The following is a 19,466-nucleotide window of genomic DNA, read 5'->3' as shown; positions in this document are numbered from 1 at the left end:
AGAGTGAACCACTTCCTATGGGCCCTTCCCTATGATGCCAAGAAGGTGGCCAGGCAGGGCAATCCACAGTCCGTGGACCAACTAGTCCTCCTAGTGGAGAGTCACCGAAGCCGGATGGGTCGGTACGGTTTTGCAACGACTTCTGAAAACGAAATGAGATATCGAAATTTGACGCTTATCCTATGCCCTGTGTAGATGAGCTGATTGACCGCCTGAGCAACGCCTGGTATATCTTTTCACTGCAGACCCCACAGTGAGTACACGGCAGCATATTTGGATGGTGTGATTGTGTACAGCCCTAACTGGGAATCTCACCTGAAGCAGCTCAACACTGTCTTGGAGGCTCTTCGCAGAGCAGGTCTAACCGCCAATGCAAAAAGATGCAGACTGGGACTTGAGGAAGCAGAGTACCTGGGTTTCACCATCGAGAGGGGCAACGTCAAACTGCAAGAGAATAAATTTCAAGCCATCTGATGGCCAAGTCTCAGGTAAAACCAAGTCAAATCAAATCAAATCAAATTTATTTATATAGCCCTTCGTACATCAGCTGATATCTCAAAGTGCTGTACAGAAACCCAGCCTAAAACCCCAAACAGCAAGCAATGCAGGTGTAGAAGCACGGTGGCTAGGAAAAACTCCCTAGAAAGGCCAAAACCTAGGAAGAAACCCAGAGAGGAACCAGGCTATGTGGGGTGGCCAGTCCTCTTCTGGCTGTGCCGGGTGGAGATTATAACAGAACATGGCCAAGATGTTCAAATGTTCATAAATGACCAGCATGGTCATATAATAATAAGGCAGAACAGTTGAAACTGGAGCAGCAGCACGGACAGATGGACTGGGGACAGCAAGGAGTCATCATGTCAGGTAGTCCTGGGGCATGGTCCTAGGGCTCAGGTCCTCCGAGAGAGAGAAAAAAAGAGAGAATTAGAGAGAGCATATGTGGGGTGGCCAGTCCTCTTCTGGCTGTGCCGGGTGGAGATTATAACAGAACATGGCCAAGATGTTCAAATGTTCATAAATGACCAGCATGTTCGAATAATAACCGAGACTCAGGTAAAAACCTTTGAGGGGCTAACCAGCTATTACTGTAGGTTAATTCTTAACTATGCAATTGTCGCTTGTCATTTCACAGACCTGGGAGAGAGATGGTGATCCAAACAGATGCCCTCGACACAGGGGTGGGAGCGGTCTTGTCCCAAGAAGTACGAGGGGAAGAGCATCCTATCCTATACATCAGCCGGAAGCGGTTTCCCCGAGAAACCAAATACTCAACAGTGGAGAAAGAGTGCCTAAGTTAAAGTACTACCTCTTGGGACGACACCTCACTCTGGTCACGGACTATACTCCTCTAGTCTACCTGACATGATGACTCCTTGCTGTCCCCAGTCCACCTGGCCATGCTGCTGTTCCAGTTTCAACTGACCTGAGCCCTAGGACCATGCCCCAGGACTACCTGACATGATGACTCCTTGCTGTCCCCAGTCTACCTGGCCATGCTGCTGCTCCAGTTTCAACTTCCACCTGACTGTGCTGCTGCTCTAGTTTCAACTGTTCTGCCTTATTATTATTCGACCATGCTGGTCATTTATGAACATTGAACATCTTGACCATGTTCTGTTATAATCTCCACCCGGCACAGCCAGAAGAGGACTGGCCACCCCACATAGCCTGGTTCCTCTCTAGGTTTCTTCCTAGGTATTGGCCTTTCTAGGGAGTTTTTCCTAGCCACCGTGCTTCTACACCTGCATTGCTTGCTGTTTGGGGTTTTAGGCTGGGTTTCTGTACAGCACTTTGAGATATCAGCTGATGTACGAAGGGCTATATAAATAAATTTGATTTGATTTGATTTAGTCTGGATGTCCAGGAACAAGGAAATCAACGATAGAGTGACCAGGTGGTTTCTCTCACTCCAACAGTATCGTTTCTTTGTTGTCCACAGGTCCTGGTCAAAACACGGGAATGGAGAGGCCTTGTCACAACGCTCTGTGGACGATGGCCGCCCCGCCCGCCGGGTCAGAGCTGGCGTGGGGGGGGGGGGTGACGGAGTGACAGGTTGGGTGTGTGAAGGCCGATATATTGCTGACAGTTGGCTACATCTGCTGGCCCGGAAGAGGAGGAGCCTAATTACTCACATTTGAATATAATTAGCTTGAAGGTTGGGTTGTGTCTACTCTCTGCCTATTTATTGGACAGGAGATTAAGCTAGGCCTAATGCAAGACAAGTAAGTTCTTTAACTTGCTCACTTGGTCTCATCAGTTGAATTATGTTTCTAATCCCAGTTAAACTGTTGACCCCATTGCTGGTCCATTTAGAGTGCTATGGCTCATTAAACTACCATAACGTTTATGGTAGCGGTGTATCAACCAATTACAGCATCTGACCACCAGCAGTAGGCTTTATAAGTATTTTTGCAAAGAGATCAGAGCCCAGAGAAATATAAGAATTTATGTTTTCCAATAACCTTTTTGAGGATAAGACATTTTGTGAATCCAGGCCTGACTGTTACATTAGATCAAATATAAACATTTAATACAGACTGAAACCAACACAGAATAATTTCGTATGTGACTTTATTGCTGTCAATATGCATGTCATTTGAAAAATATGCCAAATAACTCACTTTAAGTAACATACTCATTCAAAAATAGTCTATACCAATTATTAATGAAATACCATAAATCTTACAGGTATTCATTTATCTTAAAGTAGTTTTATTGCTTGAATATTCTGTTCTACGTTTTACAATAAACTGACACTTGTATCTCAGTGCTTGTGCTTGTTAAATATGAACCATGTTTGTAGATAAAGATTCTCAAATGTGTCAACTTTATTAAAAATAAACTTTTATAAAATTAGCCCCCTATGAATCAACAAATTTTACAGCAAAACATGGACTAATCCTAAACTTAGAAAGCTAGAAAATGAATATGCTGTCAAGATATACAGACAACTAACATTTGCCCCAAGACAGATCAAGATGGGAGCTGGCATATTTGGGATAGAAAACACGACATCAATAGGGACCATGATTAAGAGTGTACCATCATTTTGACATTCATCACAGTTCTATCATACTTCAGATACACTTACAATACAATATTTTTGTTTGACATTATACCACGCAAGATTACAAATATAATTGTATTATATTATCGCTGCAGTATATTTGCTTTCATACACTCCTGTAAGAGTAGCATGAAGATAACAGCATAGATAAGAATCACAGTGAAAGTTTTGATTCATCTCATTTAATTGGCTGAGATGAATGCTTGAAGATGTTACAATTGAAATAATTTACAAACCCAGTAATCAATAAGACCACATAACCAAAAGCTCTATCTTCAAGCCACTTAGAAACTGCAATTAGTCCAAATCCAGTCCAGGAATTTTTGCACAAGTAAATAATTTAAGCCTACATTTCTACAAGGGCTGCAATGCATCTGTGAGAGCTGGCAACCGAGAAAGCTGGCTGGTGGAGGAGATTAAATGTTGAATGGGTGTGAATGAATATTTGGTCATTGGAACGTTGAAAAGCTGTACACTATATGCAACATTAGTTCTTGCAGAAATGCAAGACAAGTAACTTCAATATTGCATTGTCTCACAGTGATTCTTCAATGATATCATAGATCATAATCATAATATTATTTCATATCCTTAAAAAACACTTACTAAATGATCACTCCATTAGAAAAGGTCATAATAAAAATGTTGCCCCACAGACAACTGGAAAAATTGTCATATTGTAAATACACTTAATTATTATTTCACTTAATCTCTCAGCGATATAATATACGTCACTGTTATTGCATTTATTTAAATGTGATACAAATAAAAATCTCGAATGAATTAGTTACAGAGCAAAAGAAACTCAGAAAGTGATAAGGTAGAGATCCTGTGCTGTGCCCTTTCATGCAAATAATTCAGTATTAATGATGACAAATCATTGCATAATAATAACGTGTTCATCATAGTGTACTTATAATGCCTGGCACCTACAGTACATTAATTAAGTCAAAGAGGTAGAGCTACAAATAAGTATATTTATATATTTCAATCCCTACTACAGATAATCGTAGTTGGTGTCCTCCTGTCTCTTATTAAGCCGATAGGAACAACAGACGAGGGTTAATTCCACAAATTCAATTAGAATTCCAGGTCAGTCGTTGAATTAAGAGATAATTCATTTCCTCTGAATTCCAATGTTAGGTCAATTAAAATATTTTAATTACCAATTGAAATTATCCCCAACAATTCCCTCCGGCTTTAAGGCTGATGTCAGTGTTCAGATAGCCAAGTTATACTAGAAATCTAGAAATACAAGTTTAAATGATTTAAAACAAATCCTGCAGTCGATTTGACACTTTTTGCATTAATTATATTACCTGGGAAATGTATAAATATTGAATTGCAATTCAATTCAAAAAAACATTTTCTTTTCAATTCCAATTCAAACAGTATAATTCCAAAACTTTAAAATTCTTTAAATTAGAATGTAATTCAACAGAAATTCTCCACTTCATGAGTGATTTCAAGAATTGAATTAGAAATTCTAATGACATTGCAATTGACCTCAACCCTGCAACAAACATAACTAATAGAACAGACCAATCAGAAAAGTTTATCAGTTTCATACACACTGGGAAGGAAAATAGCCAAACCAACATTTTGGTTCAAGAGCAAAAAATATTTAGCATATATAAATATGACAATACAGGTGTGAAGGACAGAAACACATGAAATCCAAAAAGGACACTATGATGATGGACAGTTGAACATGAAATGATAATGGGATTTTTAAGTTTGATCTGTTCTGGCAGGCATAGAATAGGACAGTCAAGTCCAACTTCACAGCTCCATAAGAGTTGTATAATAAAGTGTGTTGTACTTAATTACCTAACAGGCATGAATTATGAATACATGCAGCATTATTAGTTTAAATGCTTTATAAATCATTAATACCATACCCATGAATAAGCAATGAATGGCTTCCAAAGAACTTCAACGTTTTCCTTGGTGTAGAGCATGACCTCTACAGCAAATTAAGGATTTTCAAATGCAACCACCCCCCTCTCATACAAACACTTACATCTCGCCGTTTTTTTCAATAGATTCAGACTGAGAGATAGAAAGAGAGGAGAGGGATAAAGAGCGAGAGAGTGAGGAGACAGAGAGAAGGTAGAGAGCCATGACACGCTATACTCTATGACTGATTGTCACACTATATAAATCTGTGGGTGTCTGGGGGTATAGAATAAGTCACGCAGGCTCGCTCACACAGATACCTTGCTACAGTAGTGGGCTCAAAGTAGTCCTCAACATGGTGAGTGTTGGTCACGGAAAGACAGCGGGGGTCCTAAGAGAGAAGACAAAACACACACAACATTAACAAGTTTCAGCCACTTAAATATTCACTCTCAAAATATCATCATAATTCAGACCAGGTCCAGCAAAAGAGGAATATTCGAGCAAGCGTTGCAAAGCCATGATGTTTCACAGTAGGAGCAGCTGTTAATTAAGCATTTATAAGCAGCTGTTAATAGAACAATCAGAAAGGATTAGAAAAGTAAGCTCATCTGCGTTAGTGTGCCGAATACAGCTGGATGTCTGCAGAGTCAGAGAAAAGCGAGAGATCTGATCAAGACTCAGAGATGAGGTTAGTGCTTCACAAAGGGGAAGAGGGAGAAGGAGAGACAGAGAGAGATATATACAGTGCCCATGGAAAGTATTCAGACCTCTTGACTTTTCCCACATTTTGTTACATTAGACTTCTTATAAAATTGTTTAAAAAAAAGATATCCACACACAATACCCCATAATGACAAAGTGTAAACAGGTTTAAGACATTTTTGCTAATTTAAGTCGGTTAGGACATCTACTTTGTACATGACACAAGTCATTTTTCCAACAAGTGTTTACAGACAGATTATTTAACTTATAATTCACTGAATCACAATTCCAGTGGGTCAGAAGTTTACATACACGAAGTTGACTGAGCCTTTAAACAGCTTGGAAAATTCCAGAAAAGGATGTCATGGCTTTAGAAGCTTCTGATAGGCTAATTGACATCATTTGAGTCAATTGGAGGTGTACCTGTGGATGTATTTCAAGGCCTACCTTCAAACTCAGTGCCTCTTTGCTTGACATCATGGGAAAATCTAAAGAAAGCAGCCAAGAAAAATTGTAGACCTCCACAAGTCTGGTTCATCCTTGGGAGCAATTTCCAAACACCTGAAGGGACCATGTTCATCTGTACAAACAATAGTATGCAAGTATAAATACCATGGGACCACGCAACCGTCATACCGCTCAGGAAGGAGACGCGTTCTGTCTCCTAGAGATTAACATACTTTGATGCGAAAAGTGCAAATCCATCCCAGAACAACAGCAAAGGACCTTGTGAAGATGCTGAAGGAAACATGTACAAAAGTATCTATATCCACAGTAAAACGAGTCCTATATCGACATAACCTGAAAGGCCGCTCAGCAAGGAAGAAGCCACTGCTCAAAAACCGCCATTAAAAAAAACAAGACTACGGTTTGCAACTGCACATGGGGATAAAGCACGGGGGTGGCAGCATCATGTTGTGGGGGTGCTTTGCTGCAGGAGGGACTGGTACACTTCACAAATTAGATGGCATCATGAGGAATGGAAAATTATGTGGATATATTGAAGCAACATCTCAAGACATGGACAAGATCACAGAGAGACAGTGACTGGCACACAGAGATTGTGGAGCCAAGAGATAATTGGTACCCCCTCAATCATCCCTTCACATGGTTTAAAATATACGTTTACATATGAAGACAAGCTTGACCTCTCCCTTTTCTGTGGCCCAAGTAACTGAACCCTGACAGAGAACAGATAACTGTAAACGACCAACACTATAAATGACAAGTATCTCACAAGCATATTATGAAAATAAAACATCTTAGCTAAATACGTGTAGTAAATACCAACTAATTCTGATTCTGCCACGACAATGGTCACTCTGACAGGGCTCTAGAATTCCTCTGTGGATATGGGAGAACCTTCCAGAAGGACAACCATCTCTGTAGCACTCCACAAATTAGGCCTTTATGGTAGAGTGGCCAGACGGAAGCCACTCCTCAGTAAAAAGGCACATGACAACCTGCCTGGAGTTCGCCAAAAGACACCTAAATTGACTCTCAGACTATGAGAAATTAGATTCCCAGGTCTAATGAAACCAAGATTGAACTCTTTGGCCTGAATGCCAAGTGTCACGTCTAGAGGAAATCTGGCACCTTCCCTACGGTGAAGCATGGGGTGGCAGCATCATGCTGTGGGGATGTTTTTCAGGGACTGGGAAACTAGTCAGGATTGAGGCAAAGATGAACGGAGCAAAGTACCGAGAGATCCTTGATGAAAACCTGCTCCAGTGCGCTCAGGACCTCAGTTCACCTTCCAACAGGACAACAACCCTAAACATACAGCCAAGATAATGTAGGAGTGGCTTTGAGACAAGTCTCTGAATGCCCTTGAGTGGCCCAGCCAGAGTCCGGACTTGAACTCAATCAAACATCTCTGGAGAGACCTGAAAATAGCTATGCAGCAACACTCCCCATCAAACCGGACAGAGCTTAAAAGGATCTGCACAGAAGAATGGGAGAAACTCCCCAAATACAGGTGTGCCAAGCTTGTAGAGTTCTACGCAAGAAGATTTGAGGCTGTAATCGCTGCCAAAGGTGCTTCAACAAAATACTGAGTAAAAGGTCTGAATACTTATGTAAATGTTATATTTCTGTTTTCTTTTTTTTTTTGTCATTGAGGGGTATTGTGTGTAGATTGATGAAAAAAAATTGTTTTTTAATCCATTTTAGAATAAGGCTGTAACCGAACAAAATGTGGAAAAAGTCAAGGGGTCTGAATACAGACAGAGAAAGAGGGACAGAGGGGGAAGGAGGCAAGAAGGTAAGAGAAACATTTCCAAGAAGGCCTTAGCAGCACTCATTAAGACTGCTTTTACACATAATACGTAAATATGTCTAGTAAATATCTCTTTCTCTTCACCACAGATGTGCAACTTTCCTGCTTACACTATCCTTACTTTACCCATGTGTGCAGTTATTAGCATACCGTAAATACACAGTACATAGACAAACAAAACAAGGATAGCTATTCAAACTATACAGGAGTTTGTGATCTAAACCATATTGCACATACTGTTGCACACTTGATTAATAGAAAGATTCACAAAAGTGTGGACCTTTTAAAAGTCTTGGCTGACAACAAACGCTGTCTACTCTACTGGTATAATGGTAATTAGCATCAGAGTCATTGGGAGAATCTCAATTGCATATTCCTCGCGTCCTCTCTCCGCGCCTCCTTCTCAAAACCCCTTGGAAGAGAAGGTCAGAGGGGACGGACCTCTGGCTTCCTCATCTAATGGATTTTGAGAAGGAGGCGAGGAGTATGCAATTGAGATTCTCCCATTCTCTTTACACTATACCCCTCAGAGGGGGGTATGTGGTGCAGAAGTGTCCAACACTACCTAAAGAGGTGGCTTGGAAAAGAGATTTGAATCTAGATCCGTCTCTTTACACTACAAAATATGTGTTGTGGAACTGGTATGTGTCGTCAAAGAAGTATAGTGTAAAAAGGCTACAGTTGTGGGTACGAGACCCCATGCAGTCTTGTTGTACTCACTGTCCGAGGCCTTATCCTTATTCCCCAACATGGGCTCCGTCTCCATTATATCCATGGAGATTTTAATACTGGGGATTTTGTCATTGTAGGGGTACTCAGGGGGCTGGAGGGAGAGAATAACAATTGCTATACTTTCTGCTACTCATTTAACACATTGGCAACTAAGTACCTGGGTCATACTCATTAGGGCACACTATAGCAAATAATTTTGCAATGGAAAACCAAAACTGGGGTTTCTCATAAGTTCAGGTACTGTAGTCCTTCCCTGTTTCATTGTGTTTTCTTCTGTTTGGTACCTAATGAATACGACCCATGTATATACTATTATGGCGTCCAGTGGTGCGCCGTTTAAACAAACAAACAAGTAATTCATAATGTCATCCATGCTGTGTAATTATCATTTTACAATGTAGTTTCTACACAAATACCTGGTGATATCTGTACCATATGTATGTCCGTAGGAAAAGACAGTGCTCAGACAGACAGTGTTCATTTCAGTACCGTAACATAAAGTGTTAGCCAGTTCTCATTTGGAGAACAGTGTTCACAGAAGGGATAGTTTCGGATAGGAGGAGTGGTGTGACTGTTAGGAGGGAGGACAGGTCATGAGTTAAGCGTGCTAGTGTTCTACAAAAAGTAACATGCTACTGTTACTACTACTACTACTACTACTACTACTACTACTGTTACTACTGTTACTACTGCTACTACTGTTACTACTACTACTGTTACTAGTACTACTACTACTGTTACTAGTACTACTACTACTGTTACCACTACTACTACTACTACTACTGTTACTACTACTGTTACTACTACTACTGTTACTACTACTGTTACTACTACTGTTCATACTACTACTACTGTTACTACTACAAATACTACTACAAGGTAGATCCCTTGGGGGAAACACATGAAATCAAGCAGACTGATCCACTTTCAATAAAGCCTCAAAATGACTTACAAAATCGATTTCACTGTCGATGCTTCCTTTCTTCTGTTTCTTCTTCCTCTTCTCATCCTCCTTCTTCTTTTTGTCTTTCTCTGGGATGACGTCATCCAGGTAGCTGAGATCTTGCTGGGAGAAGATGTAGTCCATGGCCTTTCTGACTGCCACCAGGGCCAAGATCTGGAGAGACGGACACAGACACATCAGTGGGGATAGATAATGGCTACTATATACTGTGTTGGTGGGTACATGGCTGGATGCATTGTATAGTATTGTGTGTTTGTGTCTGTTAGTAACGGTTTCCACACTGCTTAAGTGAATGTGTCACTACTGTATTGTACACGTGTATGAATGGTTTATTATTGGCTCCTTGGTACATTTCATCGTGTAGGTGTACTTGTTTGTGTATGTCTCACACACGTACCTGTGAGTGTGTGTCTGTGCATGCATAGGTGTACTAAAACTCTAAACCACTTTTATTCTCCCCACAGAAACACATATAAGGCCCTCCCTCACCCTCCCTTCGGTAAATCTGACCATGACTCTCTTCTCCTGCTTCCTGTTTACAAACAAAAGCTCAAACAGGAAGTACCAGTGACGCGTTGAAGCAGTGATCCGATGAAGCAGACACGAGGCTACAAGACTGGGAGTACAGACTGGGATATGTTCCAGGATTCTTCCGATAGCATTGAGGAGTTTACCACATCACTCAAGGGCTTCATCAATAAGTGCATAGATGATGTCATCCCCATAGTGACTATACAAATGTATCCAAACCAAAAAACATGGATTACAGGCAATATCCTCGCTGGGCTAAAGGCTAGAGCTATTGCTTAAAAGAAAGGGGACACGGACATAGACGCATACATAGAAAGCATGCTACGACCTCTGATCAGACATCAAACATGCAAAAGAACAATATAGAAGGAAGGTGGAATCCTATTTCAACGGCTTCAATGCTAAACGTACTGTATGTGGCAGGGCTAGCAAACGATAACGGATTACAAAGGGAAACCCAGCCGTGAGATGCCCAGTGATGCTCCAAAACGAGCTAAATGCATTTTATGCTCGCTTCAAGGAAAACAATATTGAGTCCTGTTGTTCCGGATGACTGTGTGATCTCGCTCTCCATGGCCGATGTAAAACTTTTAAACAAGTTGACATTTTCAATCTCCACCTGTCCCAGTCTGTAATGTTTTAAACTGACCACCCATTGTCCCTGTTCCCAAGGACTCCAAGGTAACCAGGACCATCTACCTGTAGCACTCATATCTGTAATTATGAAGTGCTTTGAAAGGCTGGTCATGACAAAAATCAACACTATCATCCCAGGCACCCTGGACTCACTACAATTCGCATATTGCCCCAAGATCACACAGATCCACAGATAAAGCAATCTCAACTGCACTTCACAGTGCCCTCTCGTACCTGGACAAGAGGGGAAATAGCTATGTGAGAATGCTGTACATAGACTACAGCTCAGCGTTCAACACCATAGTTCCCTCCAAGCTCATTACCAAGCTGGGGACCTTGGGACTGAACACCTCCCTCTGTAACTGGTTCCTGGACTTCCTGATGGGACTCTCCAAGGTGGTGAGTGTAGGCAACAACACCACTGCTAAGTGGACCCTCAACACGCGGGCCCCTCAAGGGTGTGTCCTTAGTCTCTTTACCCACGATCGTGTGGCAACGCAAGACTCCAACACCATCATCAAGTTTGCTGAAGACACGACAGTGGCTGGCCTGATCACCAATGGTGATGAGAGCCTACAGGGAGGAGGTCAGAGACTTGGCAGTGTGGTGCAATGACAACAACCTTTCCTTCAACATCAGGAAGACTAAGGACTACAGATGAAAGAGGGGAGAGCATGCCCCCATCCACATTGACAGGGCAGTAGTGGAGAGGGTTGAGAGATTCAAGTTCCTTGGACCACCCCACACAGTCGTGAAGAGGTCACGACAGCGCCTCTTCCCCCTCCGGAGAGTGAAAAGATTTGGCATGGGCCCTCGGATCCTCAAAAGGTTCTACATCTGCTCCATCGAGAGCATCTTGACTGGCTGTATCACCGCTTGGTATGGCAAATGCACCACCAGACCACAAAGCTCTACTGAGGGTGGTACAGACAGCCCAGTACATCACTGGGGCCGAGCTCCTAGTCTGTCCATTAGACTAAGTTCACCGAAATTCTAAATTACATTATGCTATAGAGACCTCTGAATATTCACTGTTAAGGGTTCATACACCTTTTCCATGACCTCTCTATGACTTTTAACCAAATGTTCATGGCTAGTATTATAGCCTACATGAAAACGTAAGCATTATTGACACTGGAAAGCTGCTGTGTCTGATCCCATGTAGACCTACCACCTCCTGCCACATAAAAATCCCCACATAAAAATGCACTGTTAGTCACATGTTGTCAACATGTGGTCAACCCTCCATCTCCATCTAGAGAGCACCTGGGTGTGAAGGCTTGGCTTTTGATCCAGCCCTGAAACACCCAAGTCTGCTTCTCAAGGTCCTGTCACAAGTAGCTGATGTTTAGGCTGCAATGGGGTTCGACCAGGGCCTGAACAAAAGCCTACACACCCAGTAACTATCCTGGAGGATGGTTGCCACACGAGATATACAATATTGTAACAATACATCCAAATACTTTTGTCTTTTTAAAATGATTCCCTCATTCAATAAATCAGGGATCAAATGGATAAGGTAGGCTACTTCAGAGCAAGGTATCTAACTAAACATGTTTATACCCACGATATAAATAAAAGGCTCAAATATGAATGTTTCAGGTGAGATCTATGCACAGTAAGTTAGTTGTAAATTAGACTATTCTTAGAATGTTTTTTATGTTGTCACAATTACATGGCTACTGTTTAATAGAGGGGAATCCCATCTTTCCAATGGTGCAGATTTATTTAGGCTCTACAGTGCCGGTGGAAAGGCCACAGCTAAATGAATGCTTAGTTAGCTATAGTTAACTAGAGAGATAAGTGCTACTAGTTATGTTTTGAATTGGTGATCTAGTTGGTCTGTCTGTCATTATTGTATACCTGCTCTTTCTCCGTGGGCAACGACCCACTCACACTGGTACACTCGCAGCACCACAGACAGGAAATGAAGGGTCAAAACGATAATGGCTGATATGTAGTTTTATTATTGATTGATCTTATTCAAAAGTGTCCTTTCATGAATTACATTAACAACAATTATGAAACTAATTTCCATGACCTTACAAAGCCTAATTTGACGACTTGGCACAGTGCATCATGCCATTCAGGCTGGCGAAATCTCAAACAGCCTACTGTCACACACAGATTCACAGACTAGCAGTAAATAAACTGAAACAAAGCAGAATCAGTAAATGAATGCCCAATTCTCCATTACTATTCAATGAAGATCCCGCCTTCATTCTGCTTTGATCATCCTTTTTTGACTCGTGTGTGAATCTGGGCCAGAGATAGGCTATTTTGTTTTTATAGAGGAGCCGGTATGCAATTCCCCAAAAATGTGCCGGTACTACGTTCCGATCAGCTCCGGCCCAAGTCAAGCACTGGTCATAAGTTAATTAATGGTTACCTGGACTGTCTGCACGGACTCTATGCACATTCACAAAACTATACATTTATATACACACTATATGCACACACACTACACTGACACCCTCACACAAAACCATCACACATTCACTACATACGCACACACACACAAACATACTGACAACACAAACACACACACTTTTACCTTCATTTGCTGCTGCTACTCTGTTCTTTATTTTACTCTTATTATTATCTATTATGATGCCTAGTCACTTAACCATGCCTTCATGTACATTATACCTCAAATACCTCGCACCCTTGCACAACGATCTAGTACTGGTACTTCCTGTATATAGCTATTACCCCTGCACATTTATCTGGTACTGGTACTTCCTGTATATAGCTATTACCCCTGCACATTTATCGGGTACTGGTACTTCCTGTATATAGCTATTACCCCTGCACATTTATTGGGTACTGGTACTTCCTGAATATAGCTATTACCCCTGCACATTTATCTGGTACTGGTACTTCCTGAATATAGCTATTACCCCTGCACATTTATCTGGTACTGGTACTTCCTGTATATAGCTATTACCCCTGCACATTTATCTGGTACTGGTACTTCCTGTATATAGCTATTACCCCTGCACATTTATCTGGTACTGGTACTTCCTGTATATAGCTATTACCCCTGCACATTTATCTGGTACTGGTACTTCCTGTATATAGCTATTACCCCTGCACATTTATCTGGTACTGGTACTTCCTGTATATAGCTATTACCCCGCACATGTATCTGGTACTGGTACTTCCTGTATATAGCTATTACCCCTGCACATTTATCTGGTACTGGTACTTCCTGTATATAGCTATTACCCCTGCACATTTATCTGGTACTGGTACTTCCTGTATATAGCTATTACCCCTGCACATTTATCTGGTACTGGTACTTCCTGTATGTAGCTATTACCCCTGCACATTTATCTGGTACTGGTACTTCCTGTATATAGCTATTACCCCTGCACATTTATCTGGTACTGGTACTTCCTGTATATAGCTATTACCCCTGCACATTTATCTGGTACTGGTACTTCCTGAATATAGCTATTACCCCTGCACATTTATCTGGTACTGGTACTTCCTGTATATAGCTCATTTTTTGTGGATTTTATTCCTGGTGGTACTGTTTTAACTCTGCATCGTTGGGAAGGGCTCATAAGCATATCCTGGTTAAGTCTACTTTACACCCGTTGTATTCGGCGCATGTGACAAATAAACTTTGGTATGTGGGTGTGTGTGTTGCATGCTTAATCTTACCATGACAGGGAAGATGATTGCAGCGACAGTGGACTTGAGGACCCAGAGAAGGGCAAGGCAGAGGGCCTGTATGAAGGTGAACAGGTGGATACGACGCTGGGGAACGTGGCGCAAGTATATCAGGTCAGGCTGGTGCTTGGCTGGCATCAGGAGCAGCTGCAGCCGGTCCAAGAACTGATGGACAGACACAGTCGTACAGAAGTAAGGCCAGGATACATGGGGTGGGGAGCGACTGGCATCGCAGACAATATTATTGATGGGCTAATAACTAACAGGCATAGAGTTACAGACTCCATTTTGGCTCTATCTGAGTGTTCTTTGACTTACAGTTGTACAGAGGTAAGGCCCAGATACATGGGAGTGGATGCGGCTGGTGTACCATGTTGGTTAGCAGTGGACTAATATCACTAACGCCTAGAATTTCAGACTGCATTTTGGGTCAGATTCACTCACCTGGACACCGTTGAGAGATGCCACGCCCATGTAGAGGAACACGCCATAGAGCACGGGCATAGGGATGAACTGGGAAGACAGAACAGGAATGGGTGAACAAGAGAAAGGTAATAGAGGCTGTATTTCCACAGTAATAATAACCAAAAATCAGCATTCCTCCCTTTTACAATTTTTTAGGGCTGATATGAAGTTAGGGTTAACCCTCTTTTCAATAACAACAGTGAGAGACAAATAACGATGCAACATGTCGTCAAAAGCTAACTCTTCAATTAATCACTGGGATATACAGTATATACACATAGATAGGGTGTGCTACCTTCTAATGTTTTGCAAGTTTATAGTCGGTTAGTCTGCACCTCGTTAATATTTTTGGTGTATGTTGTTAGCTTCTACTAAATAACATGTTGTATAACAAAACAACACACAAATTTATTCTACGTAGAAGATGATCAATGCATTTACAGTCAGAACCAGCCTAAAATAGCAGTCTGTCGACATGACCAAAGCACCTCATCTGGCATTACTAGAATGTGCTGTTACTAGAGTCGACCTGTCATGTGGCTGACCTCTGAACAGATCTGATAGAATGTGCTGTTACGAGAGTCTACTACAGTAGAAGCTTAAGATCTCATCTTCATTAGAGATAGAGATATCCCCCAGGTAGTAGCTTGTCGTCTCTAGCTCTCTATTCTAGTCTTGTTGACCCATTACTTTCATGTGTTCTTTATTCTGATGAAATGTTCACATGACGTTTCACTGTCTGCTAATGTATATTATATATAATGTATAGATCATGCATTCTATTGTACTTTAATTTTTTTCTTTTACATTTTTATTTAAATGTAACCTTTATTTAACCAGGCGCGTCGTCCGGCCAAATCCGCCGCCCTATGGGACTCCCGAGCACAGCTGGTTGTGATACAGCCTGGAATTGAACCAGGGTATCTGTAGTGACGCCTCTAACACTGAGATGCAGTGCTTCAGACCGCTGCGCCACTCGGGAGCCTAAGTTGTACTAGGTACTGATTTATAGGTTTCCTGATTTTCTTTCTTGAGCATGTGACATATGTAATTATTATTTAAACAGAAGCCAGGTGTGGGTGCCTACCTATTATACTGATGGTGTGATTTCTGCCGAAACATTTATATTTAGTTTTTCACCTTTTTGGCATCATGACGACCAAATAAAATCATTTAGATTTCTGTATTTAAGCATCAGTTTTGTATCTTTATTTTCACCAGCGTGTGGGTTTCCATCTAAGTATTCCTAGTTTTAATACCTACGCACCTGGAACTAACACTATTTGATAAAAAGGACCTTTAAAGAGCACAGACGGCCTCATAATTTATACTACCCTAAAGTGTCCACAAGGGGGAGTACCATTCCCACTCACTGTAAGGACAATGACAGCTTTTATATTTATAATGGTCAGGTTAACAAGAGAACAAGAAACCTGACTAACCTGCTCACTGAGCTGCAAACTGAGCCTAAGCCCCGATTCACATCACCTCAATTAGGCCACTCACTAATTGGATGACTACAATATTTCACAATTTGAATGAGTGATGGGATTTTCCACTAAAAGGGAGGACAGTGATCCAGTAAGATTTAAAGGGAATGACCATGTCGATTTGTGGGTTAGATTCCCACTGGGACCACACATATGATAATGTAAGCAAGTACTACTGTAAATCACCTTGGATAAAAGTGTCTGCTAAATGGCATATATTATTATAGATTTAAGGGAAATGAATAGGCAGATTTAAAGGGAACAGGTGTTTGAAGTGTTACCTTGAGGATGGGAGCCATGAAGACAGACAGTCCAGTCAGAACAAAGACAAAGACACCGGTCACTCTCTGCTCTCTGAGGTAAGAAAAAGCATAGTTCATCACATCACACTGCACAGACACCATAGTCAGTTTTCTAACTTTTCTGTCCAAACTATTGACCACTGTTCTGATATGACAATCAAATAACTTCAACATGTTCATGTAGTGCTATGGGAAGGGCTCTAAATGACCATTTGTTAGCACTGGTGCTGGTAACTCTTACAAGTTGGGAGTACCACATGAAATTTAGCAGCACCAGAAAATACATGTTTTTGTTGTTGATTGAGATAAATCTTATATTAGACCTATATGAATTCTAACTACTTTTAAAGCACATGTTGTGCCCTAGAAAGGAATATTTAACACTGTGAAGACATTTGTTTATTATAAAAGCTCAAATGTTTATACTTACACCTGTCACTGAAATTACAGTCAGTTGTCGTATACTAGGTTTTTACATTGTCTAAAAGCATTGTGTAAAATTGCACACTATCTCTTTAAAAACATCAGGTTTGTGATGACTACATGCAAGAGATCTCATTCATTCAATTGCTATGATCATTGGTCTCCTGAAGAAGCTATCCCTTTTCCTTTCTGTGCCCCTAAATGTTTGGATATAGGTCTACTGGTAGTCACCAGGTTGTTAGCGGGTGTTACAATGATGTTACATGACTTAAGTGTCAACAAATGGTTCATGACACACAAGTAGTTTTAGAATGGCCCATGACATGGTTTATGAATTTTGAATATAAAATGCGGTCTCGGTGATCCGCTTATAGGAAGAAGGTAAAAATGCTGCGCCATATGGGTCAGATATTTTAAACATTTTAGTATTTTCGGACAACTTAGGACATTGCACACCCTTGGCTGAATGCTGTGTGCAAGTTGTGTCCTAAGTTGTCAGAAAATACGAAAATGGTGGTAGAAAATGTTGCTTTATTAATTAAGACAGTACATATTTTCCCCAGTGTTTCATGGCAGCTCACCATTAAAGCTAGTTAACGAGGAAAATGATGCCTTTGCAGCCTGAATGGAGGATGCTTTATGTATGAGCCGGAAATGCACATCAATCCTAGATGATCTCGCGGCCACTATCGGCTTCGTGTTTTTACTCGAGGGCACTCGGAAACAACGGTATAGTGAAACCGTATTATTACAACATTATCTGGGAGATATTTTTTCTAGATGCACAGTGCTCCCAAAATAAAACTACTTTTGCGATCAAATTGGTGGCACTTTAGAGCCCTGTCTATGGGATTGTAAAATGTCATGTATCAATTTAAAACAAAACAAAAAACATACCTTAGGTGGGAATGGCAACAAAGTGAAACTAAGGCCTTTGTAGGCTGCATGTGAAAGAGCCAGGAATCGTTCTGCTCTGATAACTCTCTTCGCTCCACTGACCGTCCCTCCTCGCTTACCTCCCAACTCTCTAACTCCCTCCCCTCCTCCCCACCTCCCTCCCCGCTCACCCACCTGACACCCAGGAACTTGGGTTGCTCCCCAGGGGCAGAGCACTGGGTCTCCATCTTCAGAGAGTCGATGTGGGCGATGGAGATGACAGTAGCAGCCACGTACCAGGGCAGACCCATGAAGGAACAAACGATCAGTAGTATTGCTACCCAGAACAGGTCCAAATGGTAGCCTGCCCCTTTCTGTGAGGACCAGGAGAGGAGAAGGTGTGTCAGTAACCACAAGCAAACAGAGTCTAGTTCCTTAAACAAGTTACTATTGATGTAACATCCAATACAAAGTGTTGAAAAACACCCCCAGAGCTCCCATTTCAGTCTCTACCCCTCTTCACCTAACCCCTAAAGCCATTTCTTCCCTCTTCTGCTGTGCCTCATTCTCTTATCTTAAGACATTATCTTATTTAATCTCCTTACCCCTCTGACCCAGTGGCCCTTCATCCCTCAATGTTCCCCTTCCATCCCTCCCATCCTCCCTTCCTCTACATCCACCCCTCCCTTTCCCCTCCATCCCCTCTACCTTAAGTTTGTGCTCCTTCCTGTTCACGATGACGGCGGTGATCTGCTGGTCCATGAACACCAGGATGGTGACCAGGAGAGCAGGGAGGGCTGCTGCCAGATAAACCCACCACGGGTTCCCTCCAAATGGGGGCACGAACCAGCCACGGTTGGGGCTGGTGGGCTAGGGACCAGGAGCAGAGAGACACAGCCAGTCAGATATATAGTAGGTTAGGGTGGATAAACACACAAGACAACAGACACACATCATACTTGCCAAGTAAACATTCATGGTTGCAGGATGTTGTTAGAAAAGTAATTTTGTTGTTATAACATTACACTAACTCATGGAATATATTTTATATTACGGTTGCCCAGACAATAACCTAAAAACTTACTACTTACTCTGTTCTCACAAATGACAGTAAGAAATGTGAAGGGAGGGTGACCAAAAAATGTATGCGTAAAGAATGTGATATATATATTTTATTCTGGGGAAGAGGCTTCCAGTTGGGGGGGGATTGGAGCAGAACGGGGTGGTTAACTTCAGAACCGATACTTCACCCCTCCTCACCCACACTCCCTCCACCACCCGAGACACCCTAGGCCCTCCATCATCCGAGACAGCCTATGCCCTCCACCCCCGAGACAGCCTAGAACCAACCCCACATCGAGACACCCTAGGCCCTCCACCACTCGAGACAGCCTAGGCCCTCCACCACTCGAGGCAGCAT

At 41.8% G+C, this 19,466-nt stretch overlaps 1 protein-coding gene across 1 annotated transcript in view; it reads right to left on the bottom strand.

Annotated features, from left to right (window-relative positions):
- Positions 1-2,554: 2,554 nt before the first annotated feature.
- LOC109868847 (electrogenic sodium bicarbonate cotransporter 1-like) overlaps positions 2,555-19,466 on the bottom strand; it is an 84,596-nt gene continuing 67,684 nt past the window's right edge. Inside the window, exons 18-25 of the mRNA XM_020458576.2 lie at positions 18,755-18,916; positions 18,242-18,420; positions 16,727-16,799; positions 14,935-15,003; positions 14,482-14,655; positions 9,634-9,798; positions 8,670-8,772; positions 2,555-5,357 (exon numbers count right to left, since the gene is read on the bottom strand). Coding sequence (XP_020314165.1) covers positions 5,317-5,357; positions 8,670-8,772; positions 9,634-9,798; positions 14,482-14,655; positions 14,935-15,003; positions 16,727-16,799; positions 18,242-18,420; positions 18,755-18,916 — 966 coding nt within the window. The 3' untranslated portion in view covers positions 2,555-5,316. The remainder of the gene's footprint in view (positions 5,358-8,669; positions 8,773-9,633; positions 9,799-14,481; positions 14,656-14,934; positions 15,004-16,726; positions 16,800-18,241; positions 18,421-18,754; positions 18,917-19,466) is intronic.

Source organism: Oncorhynchus kisutch, linkage group LG23, assembly GCF_002021735.2.
Source record: "Oncorhynchus kisutch isolate 150728-3 linkage group LG23, Okis_V2, whole genome shotgun sequence".
Lineage (NCBI taxonomy): Eukaryota > Metazoa > Chordata > Actinopteri > Salmoniformes > Salmonidae > Oncorhynchus > Oncorhynchus kisutch.
Note: the sequence above shows the minus strand (reverse complement) of the source record. Positions and strands in the feature narration are given on the sequence as shown.